This window comes from Balaenoptera borealis, assembly GCF_965194805.1.
Source record: "Balaenoptera borealis genome assembly, chromosome: 4".
Taxonomy (NCBI): Eukaryota; Metazoa; Chordata; class Mammalia; order Artiodactyla; family Balaenopteridae; genus Balaenoptera; species Balaenoptera borealis.
Window position 1 is genome coordinate 30,408,772 of NC_138861.1, and position 14,412 is coordinate 30,423,183.

The 14,412-nt window shown below is 36.7% G+C and overlaps 1 protein-coding gene across 8 annotated transcripts in view; it reads left to right on the top strand.

Moving 5' to 3' along the window:
- BANK1 (B cell scaffold protein with ankyrin repeats 1) overlaps positions 1-3,213 on the top strand; it is a 485,507-nt gene extending 482,294 nt beyond the window's left edge. For all 8 annotated transcript variants that reach the window (XM_082390995.1, XM_082390996.1, XM_082390989.1 and 5 more), the window contains exons 14-17: positions 178-207; positions 1,401-1,456; positions 2,692-2,756; positions 3,011-3,213. In XM_082390995.1, coding sequence (XP_082247121.1) covers positions 178-207; positions 1,401-1,456; positions 2,692-2,751 — 146 coding nt within the window. In that variant the 3' untranslated portion in view covers positions 2,752-2,756; positions 3,011-3,213. The remainder of the gene's footprint in view (positions 1-177; positions 208-1,400; positions 1,457-2,691; positions 2,757-3,010) is intronic.
- The last annotated feature ends 11,199 nt before the right edge of the window (positions 3,214-14,412 follow it).

A 14,412-nucleotide genomic window follows, 5' to 3' on the forward strand; every position in this document is an offset into this window, starting at 1 on the left:
ACAAAAATTTAAAAAGACATAGTTTCACACTTAGTGGCTGGAGGTTAGTATTTTTTAAATCACGTTGTGAAACTACATAGTCACTTCAAGGACAAAAGTAGTCAAACAATAAGAAGAAGCAACCTTAAGATAAATATTGAGTGAAACTCAGTAGAATGTGCTTTTTTTGTCTTGTAGATAAGCTCACCATTGTGCACCATCCAAATGGTAAGTGTTTGGTGTTTATAGAAGGATTTAGGACTAAAACAAAGCTCATAGTAAACCAACTTTTATATTAATGTAAACCTAATGTGATTAAGCTGGTCACTGTAAAAAACTCACAGAGATTTTATATTTATAAGCAAAACCACTTGACATCCAAAATAAATGTGAGATGATTCTAGAATAGCAATGCTAGAGGCGTTGTGATATAGTAAAAGAAGCACGTACTTTGAACTCTGACCTGGCTCTTCACGACTTACTAGCTGTGACCTTTGGCTTAAACTCTTTAAGCCCCAGTTTCCTCATTTGTAAAATGCAGATAAGAATTCTATCAACTCGGTGCTTTGTGTCCACCTACAGGGGTAGGATAGGGAGGGTGGGAGGGAGACGCAAGAGGGAGGAGATATGGGGATATATGTATATGTATAGCTGATTCACTTAGTTATACAGCAGAAACTAACACACCATTGTATACTCCAATAAAGATGTTTAAAAAAAAAAGAATTCTATCACGGAGAATTATTATAAAACAGATGATGATTTGTGTAAATGGAGCTAACGCTTGATAAGTGGGAGATGTTGATAGAACAAATGAAATTGGAATGGCACGCAATAGCTGAGGGGTTCCCTTCAGTGTGATGGGGGAGGATGGGTGCAGAAGGTAGGGAGGGTAGAGGGGAGCTGCCGGCCAGCTGGGGGCTGTCCCATGAGCTCCAAGCACTGCCTGCAGCCTGAAGCACAGGGCTGACTGCAGGAATGGAGAGGCACATGGCTGGGATGGAAAGTGAGACACCTGTGAGAAAAGCAGGAAGTAGCATGGGCCAAGGTGGAACAGTAGAAACAAACTTTTATAAAAAAAAAAAAAAAAGTGTGCTTTGCAATTGCCTGATTCTGGTAAATGGGGAAGAGAAAAAGAAGAAAAAGGCATACTCAAGTGGAGCTTGTTATTCGAAGATGTTGGATTGTTTCTGAGCTGAAGCAACTCCTTGAGTACCCTATTCTAGTCAATCCCTATGTGTAGGAGAAATTAATACATACTTGTCAAGCATACTATTTAAATGTGCCCTTTTTGATCTCTTTAATATTTTTTCTCCTTACCCATATCCTATTCTTTGCATATATATTTTTTAAGTGCTGAATAAAGGAATTATTAAATGTGTGAACAAGTGAAGAGATAGTAACAGAGTTTGTATTTCTAGGTAATGAAAATGCCCACAATGAAAATGTGTCATATAACATACCCTTTGGCAATAAGGTGGGTTGTATATCTCTTCATTTTTATAAAATGCAAAAAAGAATTCTTTGTTGAGAAAGAATATGAAAGCCTTCTATGCTGACTATGCTTTGAAACATTCCAACAAATGTGAACTAAACAGGTCACATAAGCATTTGTGTGCAAAATCCATGAGCAATAATTTAAAGAAATTAACTGTTCTGAAAAAAGCAAAGAAAGAACTCAAAGGAAAAAGGCACTGAGGCCAAAGTGTGGCTGAATTCAGCTGACCAAATAAATCTTAGAGGAGTTATAAACACATCTTCTTTAGCAAAAGGAACATGATGAGCCTATTTGAACCACGATTTATACAATCCTTAAAGTCTAGTTTTAAGAAAAAATGTAATGCCAAAATATTGTTCATATAAATATGCATTACTTCACATTGTAGAGTTAACTGAAAGTAAATTGCTAACAAGAAGCCAGAAATAACACTAAGGAAAGACAGCAGCAGTGGAAAGCCAAGACCAGTTCAAGACAACACCACTGATGTCCTGTCCACAAATTTTTCTTCATAAAAAATCATGCTATTCCAACTATCTACATATGTGATGTAGGACATTTGCACTGTTACCCAGAGTCATCTGGCAGCTGGATTTCTTGCTAAAATCCAGAATTAGGGCCCATAACAAACCCGTTTTAGTTTACCAAATTTTAATAACCCTTTAAGCTCTCTTATGCTTCAAATAAATCATATGTAATTATAAAAGTCATTCACCCTTAAGAACTGCTTGAAGTATTTGCGTTTCTGGATCATTCTATGGCCCACCAATGAGCTATAGACCTAATGGGTCTACAGCACATATGGACCTAATGGGTCTACAGCACATAAACTCATGAGACTCATTTGACTGTAGCAGAATTGTGAGGTACCACCTAGCCCAGGAGTTTATGAAAATATCTTTGTTAAACAAAGATTATTCTACAAGATCTGGAGGACGATCTTGAGAGCAAGATTTTGGATAAGAGGAAAAGAATACAAATTCCCAACGCTTAAGCTATTCTCCCTCAAAAAGAAAATAAAATTTGAACTCAAGGACTTTGATGTAGTTGAGCTTTACAATGACTCTTTCCTTTAAAGATGGAGGACTGTCTTGCCAGTTGCCTCTACAAAGCTGTTTTTCTGTGACTGTGAAAGGCAACTATGACTTTATCATATTTCTTTGTTCAGCCTTAAAATGGAGAAATGCTAACTCTGTCTATTTTTTTTTCCTTAGCTTCCTGCTCGACTCCAAGTTGAAAAGGAATTTGGTTTCTGTTGCAGGAAAGATCACTAAAGAAGGTAATATATCAGCTATATATTTTTAGAAAACCTAAAGCAGGCTTATTAGGAACTTGAAGGAATCATTTGTCTAGCAAACAGAATACCTTAAATATTTCATTGTCTTCTCCTGAAACGATAAACATGTGTATTTTTCAAGCTAAAGGTGATTGTTCCTTAGAAAGATTTATTATAGGGGTGATTTTATGCTAGGTAATCAATTTCAGGTGACGATCCATTTTTCACTAATACATTTCCTGTGATCTTATTTTCAGGTTATTATAATAAAACTCAAGAATCTGCAGACACTTCTGGGTGAAGCAAGCTTGCATTTGGATTGCCTGCTGTCTTCAGGACAAATCTATACTATGAAAGCAGAAGCAAGCTTTTGAATTTCAGAATTTGTTATTGACACAATTTATTGGCATTATACCTGCTTCAGATGAGTATATCAACATTAAAATTGAATGTGTAGAGCAATTGCATTCTTTGAAACTTCTTGCGTTTTACAATGCATTTTGCCACTGAAGCAGCTATTTCCCATTTTTAAAATTAAAGAAAAACAAGAGCAGAGAAGTTAAATGCTCTGTAGCAAAGTTACTGGGCCTGTTTAATGGGCTAACCTTAATCGTTTACTCCCCGCTACACTTAGAATAAGCATAAAAAATACAAATTTGTTTTGTACATATTTGCTTTTCCAGTGGATGGTCTATTTTCTGAATTTCTCACATACAAAGCTCTAATTATTATTGTCACATCATGTTTGCAGCAACCTTCCATTTTTTAGAGCTTGTTTGCTTATAACCTTGAGAACATTATTTTTTTAACTTTCTGTGTCTCAAATTAATATACATTTTCACAACCTATATTCTCTATTAAAAGGCTTATAATTTCATCATCCCATTTCTTAGAAGCAATTTATGAGCTTAGAATAGAATGCGGTTTTATCATTCTATGATTTCTACCCACAGTTGCTGCAAAGTAAATAAATGTTTAAAGCTATGTCTGACTTTTCAAAATAAATGTATGAGAATTAACCACTAAGTTCTTCTGCTTACCAGTTTACAGAGAGAAGTCTACCAAATATTTTTTAATTTCACTGTGTAGGGCCCATAAAGTAAACACACAAATGATTTTTTTCTAGCTTCTAAACAGTGATTTATAGGGATATATATTTTAAGTGATTCTGCAAAACATTGCCCATAAGTTTCTCATGACCATTAACACTCTTAAGCTCAAGTTTTAAAAAATAACATAGTAGTTTGATCAATCCCTAGTAGAAGGTACTTCTTGATTATGACATTTGGAAATTTGGTCCATAGTTTCACATCTAAGCTTTCAAGAAATGGAATGCCCTTCCACATACTGAGCCCCCATTTCTATGGATTGTTCCACCCAAAGAGTCATGAAAAGCAATAGGAAAACCAACTGCTTTCCTATAATTTTCTTCATCTATAAAATTCAAATGGGTCTATTATCTCTAAAGTAAGAATTTCCATATAGGCCTGTGACTGGTGCCTACAATTCCACTGTCAACTTCATTCTTAATAAAAACATGAAATCCAGTAACAGGTAAAATGTCAACTTTTCTAATTACAAAGCAATTAGATCATTTCTTACCTGAGACCCAATTCAGGGTGGAAGTGGGAGATAAAGCATGAATGTTATTCAGTTTTTTAACATGGAAAGAAATCTAAAGTCAGCACCTCTAAGTTCTATCCTTCTGAACTGGGCTAGTTTAGAATAAAACCGTGGCAAAAAGCCCCTTTAATAGTCTCTTTCCCTAGATACTCTGGTCCTTGAAATCTTATTACTTTGTCATCACAAAGAAAGGGAGGAAAAGAAACCAAAAATAACTGAGGTCCTCCCTATGACTCCTGAACCATGGTCCCTCCCCTCCTTGACTTATTAGGCTTGTCCAGAGCATAGAAGACAGATAGAGAAGTTTGGAGTTGGGGGATCAGAGAAGCTCACATCATGCCTGTTGCACTGAAGGAAGAGATGAAAAGTAGAGAAATGCAAAAGTGGAGGAAGGGTAATCCAAATTTAGGAATGATCCCAGATAAGAATATCCAGAAGGAAGCAATATTTTTTAATCTCTGGGCTTTATTCTTAACATACAGAATACTGTCTATCAAATTTGAGCCACACTACAGAAGTTTTTTTTTAGTGATGGAAGAGATCATATGTCAGAATCTTGACTAGTAGACTAGGAAGATGTGAACTTTCCTTGGAGATTTGGGGCATTTGTCTAAGAGCCCTAGTCACTGCCAGAAAGGAAACACCTGTATGGGAACTCTTCTGGAGATTCAGTGCTGATTCTGGAAGCCTGAGCAACCAGTAGGTAATAAAATACCTTATCTTTCCTATCTTCCCTTACTCAATTTGGATTTGTTCCCAAGCCATTACTCTTAATGTACACAAGAACCAGCCCCCTTCCTCTTAAACTTACTTGACTCTGACTTCTAGAGAAATTTGGACTGGTATTAAATGTTATCGAAAGAATTTTATGTTTAAAATTAATTCCCTTCTTTTCTACTTAGTTTTCTAGGATAAAGAAGAAGAAGCATCTAGACCAGTGGTTCTCAACTAGGGCATCTGGCAATATCTGAAGGCACTTTTTATTGTCATGACTTCAGAGAAGGTGCTCTTGGCATCTAGTGTGTAGAGACGAGGGGCGCTAATGAACATCCTATAAACTACAAGACAAAAGAAATGTCTTGTCCAGAATGTCAACACTTCGAGGTTGGGAAACTCTGATCTACACTATAAAGTAAAATGGGATTAACACATAAAAGAATGTTCTTAAAATAAAAACAGTTAACTTTATATGGAATTTTCTGGAAGTGGAAACCTGTGTGGTAGCATAAATCAGTGTTTTTATTTTGAAGTGCATATGGCGTAACTTAAATGGACCATTAAGTACTCAAAAGAATGGATGACTCATACATTTTTGTAAATCAAACATTAGATTATTCTACCAGTGGAGACTCCAATTTTTAGAAAATGAGACTGTTCTCAGTATTGTTCTAATGAAAATGACCTTGTAACTTAAGTCATTATTATATCCTATTCATGCTCTAAGCACGTGCTCATCTGAGTTCCTTCTTGTAATGCTCAGGGGGTCTGATTTTAATAACTTGGACTTACCTGAATTTTACTGCATATTGCTTTTCTAAATGGGTAAATATTTAGGAAAGAGGTCTGCTCATGAGCCTGATCTAGTCACTCCCAGCTAATTAGCACAGGGTTAGTATGAGGCCCCCCTTGCAATACTTTCTGTAACTGTACCTGACAACCATACTTGTTGGCCTTCCTTATTTTGTGGGGCTGACCTTTAAAGGCAGGGACTGCCACACAAAAGACGGCAAAAACAAGATTCTAAATACAATAGACCTGGGACTTCCCTGGCTGTCCAGTGGTTAGGACTCCGTGCTTCCACTGAACGGGGCACACGTTTGATCCCTGGTCGGGGAGATCCTGGAGATCCTGCAAGCTGTGAGGCTTGGCCAAAACAAACAATAAATAAATAAATAAAATAGCCCTCAAATTTATAAATTACAGTATATGATTTCCTCAATATTCTCATCTTCAAAATGCAGATTCTTACATAATTTTACAGGTATTAAATGACATCATGTGCTTACATGAGAAGTGCAGTATTGCATTCAAGGGCATGAACTTTGAGGAAAGACCAACGTAGTTTGAATATTGGCCCACCTATATCCTAGCTAGGTAAAGTAAGCCAGTTTTTCAGTTTCCCTGAGCCCTATGTAATCATTAGTAAAGTGGGCTTATCAATACCAACATCAGCATAGGTGGTTTGAGAATTAAAAGTAAAAATATTATTTAATTAATTTTTCATCCCAAGAGGACACTTTTCATGGTAAAATGGAGTACTGCTAATGATTGTGATAAAAAAAAAAAGGCAGGCATACCTCCAGCATAAGCTGAGATACACGGTCATTCCACTTAAATGAGACATAGGTGCTTAGTATATTTTTTGGTTCCAAGTAAATGCTCAGTGAAGGTAGTTGGCAAAAAATAATCCTCTTTGAAATGTGAATACAGTGTGATACGCTAGGCTGACTTGTTATCTGACTGGCTCTTAGGCACAGCCTTATAGCATATGATTCAAATCCACATCATTATTTAAAAAACCAATGTTTACAAAATGTTGAATGACCACCTGGATCACCCATAAACATCAGAAGCTTCAAGGAGAAAAATCCATCAGTGGTAAAGTACAGTATTTCCTAAATTGTGTTACAAGGAACTCACGCATATTCAATTTAAAAGGGTTTCTGTGATCAAGTGAGATGAGAAAGTGCTATGTATTTTAGTCCCTTTTAGAAGAGCATTTTAGACATCCAAGTATTGAAGACTAACTAATCCTGCAATAAAGAAATCTATACTGTTTGAAAAACACTGACTTACATTTTATGTATATGTAATCTGGTCTCATTTTCCACTTAATGGGAGAAGAAAAACTGGATAAAGGATGCCTGCTGTGATATGTTGAGACGGAGTCTGAAACCTGGGTTCAGTGGGAAACAGTGTCAAAATCAGTCAGTGATGTTTGCCATGAAGAATGATGGGGGAGGGTAAGGGGAGTGGTGGCATGCATGAGACTTATTTGGCATTCTTATTTGCCCTTGGCTAGCATAAAGTGAAAGATTAAGTTCTGAATTTTGCAAATAATAAAATTTGGTTTCAGTCAGAATAAAGATGGCTTGTCTTCAAACAAATGAATTAGTGAACAGGTCTCTGAGTACAACACTGTAATTTCTGTTGTATGGTTTTTTGTATATCTTCGAATCAACATCAAATTTGGTTCCACTCAGAAGTAATGTAAGACCATCCAGAGATGCTGTGCAGTGAAGTGTATCAAACACTAAAGGAATTTCTGAATCCATGGAAATAAGTGGGATAGTTTTGCTCAAATTGCCTTTTTGCTTCTATTGCAATAGGTGACCCTCAGAGAGAGAAATTAGCCTTCAGCAAGCTAACCAGCAATGTCTGATGGATTATTTCTTTCTTTCTCAAGGTAGGGATGGACATGTAATATCAACTATGATAAAAGTGCTATGGTTTTGCCCCTAGCACTTTCTCTTTTCCTCACTTGAGAAAAAGAAAGGCAAGGGGTTCGGGGAAGTGTAAGCTGAGGCCGTTTTGGCATTCATGCCTGGCACTCGGTGAGAGCATCTGCAGTCACCCTCAGGAGTCTTAAGCATCCTTGCAAGACATTGGCATTTGTCATAATGTTGCAAAATGAGATGTTTTGTAACTCAGACATGGCAAGTCATGCCCAGTACCTCCCAGATCTTCTGCATCAGCAGACTCAGGGAATCCCAGCAGATGACTTGTCATTAACACTGTTGAAGAGCGTAAGAACCTTACTTACGATCACCATATGTTCTCTTCACCCTGATTTCCGTATATTATAGTACTGTGACTGAGATATTTTATTTATTTTATTTCATCTTATTTTATTTTATAAGAACACTTACATTAGGTCTACCCCCTTAACAAATTCTTAAGTGTACAATATATTATTGTTAACTAGGTACAATGTTGTACAGCAGATCTCTAGGGCTTATTTTGAGTGAGATGTTTATACACCTTCACAATTGGATTTTGGTCTCAAGCGATATTTTAGGATTTAACAAAAGAAACCATCTGTGACTATAAGAGCTATCTGCTTCCTCACCTTCTTGAAAAAGATAATAGAGAAACAAACATTATGCTTTCCTGAAGAATAAGCCTGTTCTTCAGCCAGAAAAGCAAATGTCTGTGAAGGTTCTGCTCATGTTTCAGCCTCTGAAATGGAAATGGGAGAAATAGCAACATTCTTCCCAATATGGCAGAAAAATTATTTTGAAAAAAAATTTTTTTTAAACCACAAAAGAATAGCAATAGTTTTAAGACCAGAGAAAATAGCAAGTGCAAAAGCCCTGTGGCACAAAGAAACAAAGAACATCTGAGAACCTAAATATAGCCAGTATGACCACAGCACAGAGGGCAAAGGGAAACATAGAATGTGATAAGAATAGATCATGCAGGGCAATGTTAAGGATTCTGTTTCTTCCAGAAAACAATGGAAATCATAAATGAGGTTTTAGCAAAGAGAATGTCACATTTGCATTTTGAAATGAACACTTCAGCTGCACTCGGGACAACAAACTGGAGAGAATATAACAAACCAGAGAGGAATCAATTGTCCAAGTACAAAGCCTCATATTTGTTCTTAGTTTTGAAGCTACATGTGTTCTATGCTCTATAACAACCTGCCACAAACTTGGCAGCTTAAAATAACATTTATGATCTCAAAGTTTCGATGTGTCATGAATCTGGGCATAGCTTAGCTGGGTCCTCTGCTCAGGGTCTCACAGGGCTACAAACAAGAAGTCAACCAGGCTGAATTTTCATCTGGAGGCTCAAATGGGGAATAATCTGCTTTCAGGTTGTTAACAGAATAATGCGTTTCCTTGTGGCTGTATGACTGAGGGCACCTTATTTTTCTGGCTGGAGGCCACTCTCATGTCATAGAGGCCTCACGTGAGAACTTACCACATGGGTGTCATCAACATCTTACTCCATCAAGCCCACAAGAGTCTCTCATCTCAAGGGGGCCCAAGCCCTCATTTAGGGCTTTTACCTGAAAGAGATAGGCTCACCCAAGATATGTCTTTTTATTATCTCAAATTCAACTGATTTGAGACCTTAATTATATCTGAGAAACCCTTCACTTTCCCATATTCTGTCACAAGTCAAACGTCCTACCTACACACAGTGGGGGAAATGGTTAATGCCAAGTGTGGACACCAGGGGGTAGGAATCACGGTGCCACCTTAGAATTATGTCCACCACACCACCAAACACTTAAATTTTAATATCACAAACTATTGAAAACTAGTTCCAGGAACCAGTGGGACCTTCCCACACAGTTCTTATCTTTACACGCTAATAAGAACATTACTGAGAGAAGATTCCCTTCCTTGAGATATCCACAGTGCTTCTCCATAGTACAGATTTATTCTATTTCTTATAGTTACCCACCAAGAAATGTGAATGCCCTGTGTTCCTTTGATATGTTTCAGTAAATTGTAATATCTCCCTTAGTATTTTCTGTTTCTGTTTTCACCTGCATCTGCTTTTACGTTTGTGTTTAGCTAAGTGTTTTTCTCCAATATCACAATCCCTCAGTATAGATACACATCTGGCATTGAAAACACAGAAATGGGAACCAAAAGGGTGGTGTGAATAATAAGCTATCTGTATGACTTTCTTGAACTTAGTAAGTTTTCAATACATTTGCCTATGTGGGATTCTTCTGAATTATGCAGACCCAACATGGGATCCAACACTGCTAGCAATGATACCCAAAACAAGCAAAAAATTCAGAAAACTAAAATTTCATCCTCTAACTTTTAAATCACTCACTACTCCCTTGGTAATCAAAGTGGTACTTTAAATTCTATTTAATACTCGGAGCACATTTTTAAAGCAGCAGTGAAAAGCCATTGAAATATTTTAAGCAGAAAAATTCATTCTGACTGCAGAACAAAGAATGGATTGTAAATAGGCAAGAGCAGAAAGTCAGGGGGCTAGTGTGGTATTCACAAGATACTGGCGGCTTGGATTAGAGTGATAATTGAGGTGATTAGAGTGATAATTGAGGTGATAAAGAGGGGGCATATTTTAGACACATTTTGGTGGTAGTGTCAATAGTGCTTGGTGTGGGTTTGATGTGGAGGTAAGAAAAAAGAATATGAATAAGGCTGGAATTTTTTGACTTGAACAGTTTGGTGGATGATGGTATCATTCGCCAAGATGGAGAAGACAGAGGAGGGTAAAGTTTGGTGGGTTGTATTACATTGGTCAAGTCAATTAATCTAATTCTCAGTTTCCTCATGGGTAAAATGGAACTGATAGTAGTAGCATTTCATTGGGTAGTTTTGAAGATTAAATAAATAATGCTTATGAAACACCTGAAACTTGGTAAATATTCAGTAAACATTGAATTATCATCATCTTTAGTCAGTACTTATCTTGAAGTACAATAAACAAGTAAAGCTGGATTCAGTATCATTAGGGACATTACAATTGAGGTGGTAATAGTTCTCTTTGTGCTAAATATGGAAGTTAAAATTTTATTTTAAGATAATTTTTGGATCATATGTCTAAAGTCCTTCAATGCATGGGGATCTGTATCACATTTTGACATTTAAGCTTTCGCCACTTGTGAGTTTTACCTGTGAATGTAGAATAGTTCGGGGAAAATTTCCTGATATTTTTGTTCATCTCCTAAAAAACTTACTGGAGGCTATCGTGAGTCTTCAAAATAGACCAAAAGTACAGGATGTGCATTTAGCATCCATTTTCATCCCCTTCTATGAAGACCCTGTACTTAAGGTTCTGGGAGGCTAATGCAGACATTTGTCAGGCTCTCCAGCAGGAAGGGGCTCCATGTGATATACGTTCCACCAGCGAGATGGTCTCATGGGAGATATGGAAGATGCAGGTGAGAGAGAGAGAGCACCTCCCTGCTGCTGTGGAGGCTGGCCAGGAGGTCGGACTCATGTTGGTGTTGGTGTTGGTGGCCAATGTGATCCACATCTGAGGGTCTGGTCACCAGCTTCACAGGTTTGAGGCAGTTGTAGTGCCAGTGATGGTGGTAATAAGCACAACTGCTTCCTGACTTCTGGATCTTGGCGACAGTAGTGTTAACCTAAGCCAACTCCTCTAGCTCTTTGAAAGATTTTATAAGTTCTTTATTCCTTGTATTAAATTCCTTTTTGATTGAAATATCTAGAATGGTTTCTGTTTCTTAGATGGAACTCTGACTAGTACACTGAGTCACATCAAGGGTCTAATTTAACTCTGTTTTTCACTAGTTTTTATCCGATAACATTTTTCTTGACTGAAATTTCCAATCTATTTACCCTACTGCCCAATTTTCACTTCAGGCACTCAATTCACATTTCAGGTGCTTACTTGGTGTTTGTTAAATGAATAAATGTTATGAGGTCATCATCTGGGTTATCTGCTTCATAAAATAGTAACTTATTCCTCCTCCAACTTTCAAATCAATCTAATACAATATTATCAGATTACTCAGATATTTATAATCAGAATAAAATCCTTTTGAACTTTATATAATCTAAGCATATATATAATACCTTACAGAATAACTTTAGTAAACTTAAATGCCAGTATTACCAAAGGTACAGCCAAACCTTTCTTTATTCACGGACTACCTAGTTATGGAATTTATATTCTCTTTAAGTTATCTCTTAAGAATATTTAGTTAAAGCAAATGACCTTCATTAAACTCACTTTTTCATCAAAATCTAAAGATACCAAGTTACAAATTCAGGAAGAATTACACTTACGTCTATAATCAAGGCAACAGCATTAAATTATTCATTGATTAGTTCTTCTTTTGTTAGCTCTCTTCTTGACATAAAATTTTTAGATTCTGTTGAATATGATTACTTCCTCTTTAAATATGTTCAAACCCTCATTATTCATAACCTTATAATCTGACTTTAACCATACTTTGAAGGTCCAGATTGCAGAAAAACAAACTTTACAAAGCCTGGCACCAAATGAAACATTTATCAGATCTGTGGCTGGATTATAAAACTTTTTTAGCTTTAAAATATAGTGGATACCCAAAGGTTAAAAAAAAAAAAAGTTTTTAAAAAAGTCAATGAATTAAATACTAATGGGTGACCCAGGTCAGTTTGAGTCACAATATCATTTGCTCAAACCTATTTTCCTTCCTAGACTTTGAGGCTGAGCAGAGTAAAGCATCCCTGACACTAGCACTTAAAGGAGAGTCCCGTCCATCAAATGTAGTGGTCCACTGAGGAAACTTGGTATAGCCTTCCAATCCATTTTATTTACCTCTGGACTAAATACTAAGATTTTCTTAAGATCAAGGGCCATTATGGGTTTGATGAAGAAACAATAGACAGCTGGGAATAAGCTCTTCTTGAAATGATGAGTTACCTGACAGTCCCTGAGCCCGGGTTTGATGTCCTCAGGGGAAAGGGCATGACCTTATCAGTGTTGCCAGAAAAATATGACACTGACCTTTTAGCACAACACTGTTACATCTTTGTTCTCTGCAGAGAGGGGATAATAGCAGACTGGGCACTGTATTTGTCATCTCTTATTGAAAATACATTTAACTTTTGCCTTTAAGATGTCTGTATTCTTCTTTAGCCAGCAATCTCCTCTCTCATACAGATTTACCACACGAAGAATCCTTTGATTCTCACTAAATCAGTCCATCATGGAATATTTTTTTGTACTGTTCTCATTTTTATCCATACAAATTTACCCACCCGGTGCATGCTAGGGCATGGCGATACAACGGAATGTTAATATTTGACCAACATTGGCATTAGATTTTACCATATTTTTAAAAACAGTTTCCTTCCACTAATATCAGCCACCAACATGGGGCACAAATAACACAATCATAGTTGGTGATTTTAAAATGGAGACTTTATCAATTGCCTATTCTACAAACAGGCTGCATAGAAAACAACATTAAAACCCCCTTCTTATACACTATGAACCTTAGTTAACACAAAAGTATGTGAGGGCTTGCTGCTGTTGATTGAACTCCCGCCCATGACTGCACTCATCTTTGGGTTATGTAGGTGGCTCCGCTGATCTTACTTGGCTTTGCTCACATATCTGGGGGTCAGCTGGCTGTGCTAATCTAGGATGGCCTGGGCTAGCACTTCACAACTTGGCTCTGCACTGTTTCCCATCCACCTGCAGCATAGCCCTAGCACAGTCTTATAGCAACTGAAGAGAGCAGGAGAGAGACGACAATTGCACAAGTACTTTTCCTGTTGTTTCAAGCCTCTGTTGTTGCCACTGTTACTGCATGCCACTGCCCAAAGTAAGTCACGTGGCTGACCCAGAGTCAATGTGGGAGAGAATAAAAAGTTATATGGTAAAGGATGTGGCTACACGAAGGAAGAAAACGAAAACACTAATTAGAAAAGATATATGCACTCCAATGTTCAATGCAGCATTATTTACAATAGCCAAGATGTGGAAGCAACCTAAGCGTCCATCAACAGATGAATGGATAAAGAAGATGTGAATGGATAAAGAAGATATATATATAGTGGTATATTAGCCATGAAAAAAAGAATGAAATTTTGCCATTTGCAACAACATGGATGGACCTGGAGGGTATTATGCTTAGTGAAATAAGTCAGAGAAAGACAAATACTGTATAATATTACTTATATGTGGAAGCTAAAAACTAAAGCAAACAAATGAATATAACAAAACAGAAACATACTCACAGATATAGAGAACAAACCAGTGGTTACCAGTGGGGAGAGGGAAGGGGGAGGGACAAGATAGGGATAGGGCATTAAGAGGTATAAACTATTATGTATAAAATAAATAAAGCTACAAGGATATATTGTACAGCACAGCAAATATAGCCAATATAACTTTAAATGGAGTATAATCTATAAAAATATTGAATCATTATGTTGTACACCTGAAACTAATATTGTAAATCAACTATAATTTTTTTAAAAAGGATTAATTTTTTAATTTTTTAATCAACTATAATTTTTCACGGAGGGGTGAAAAAAAAATCAGGCTTCTTAATACAATAAATCTACCACAGATC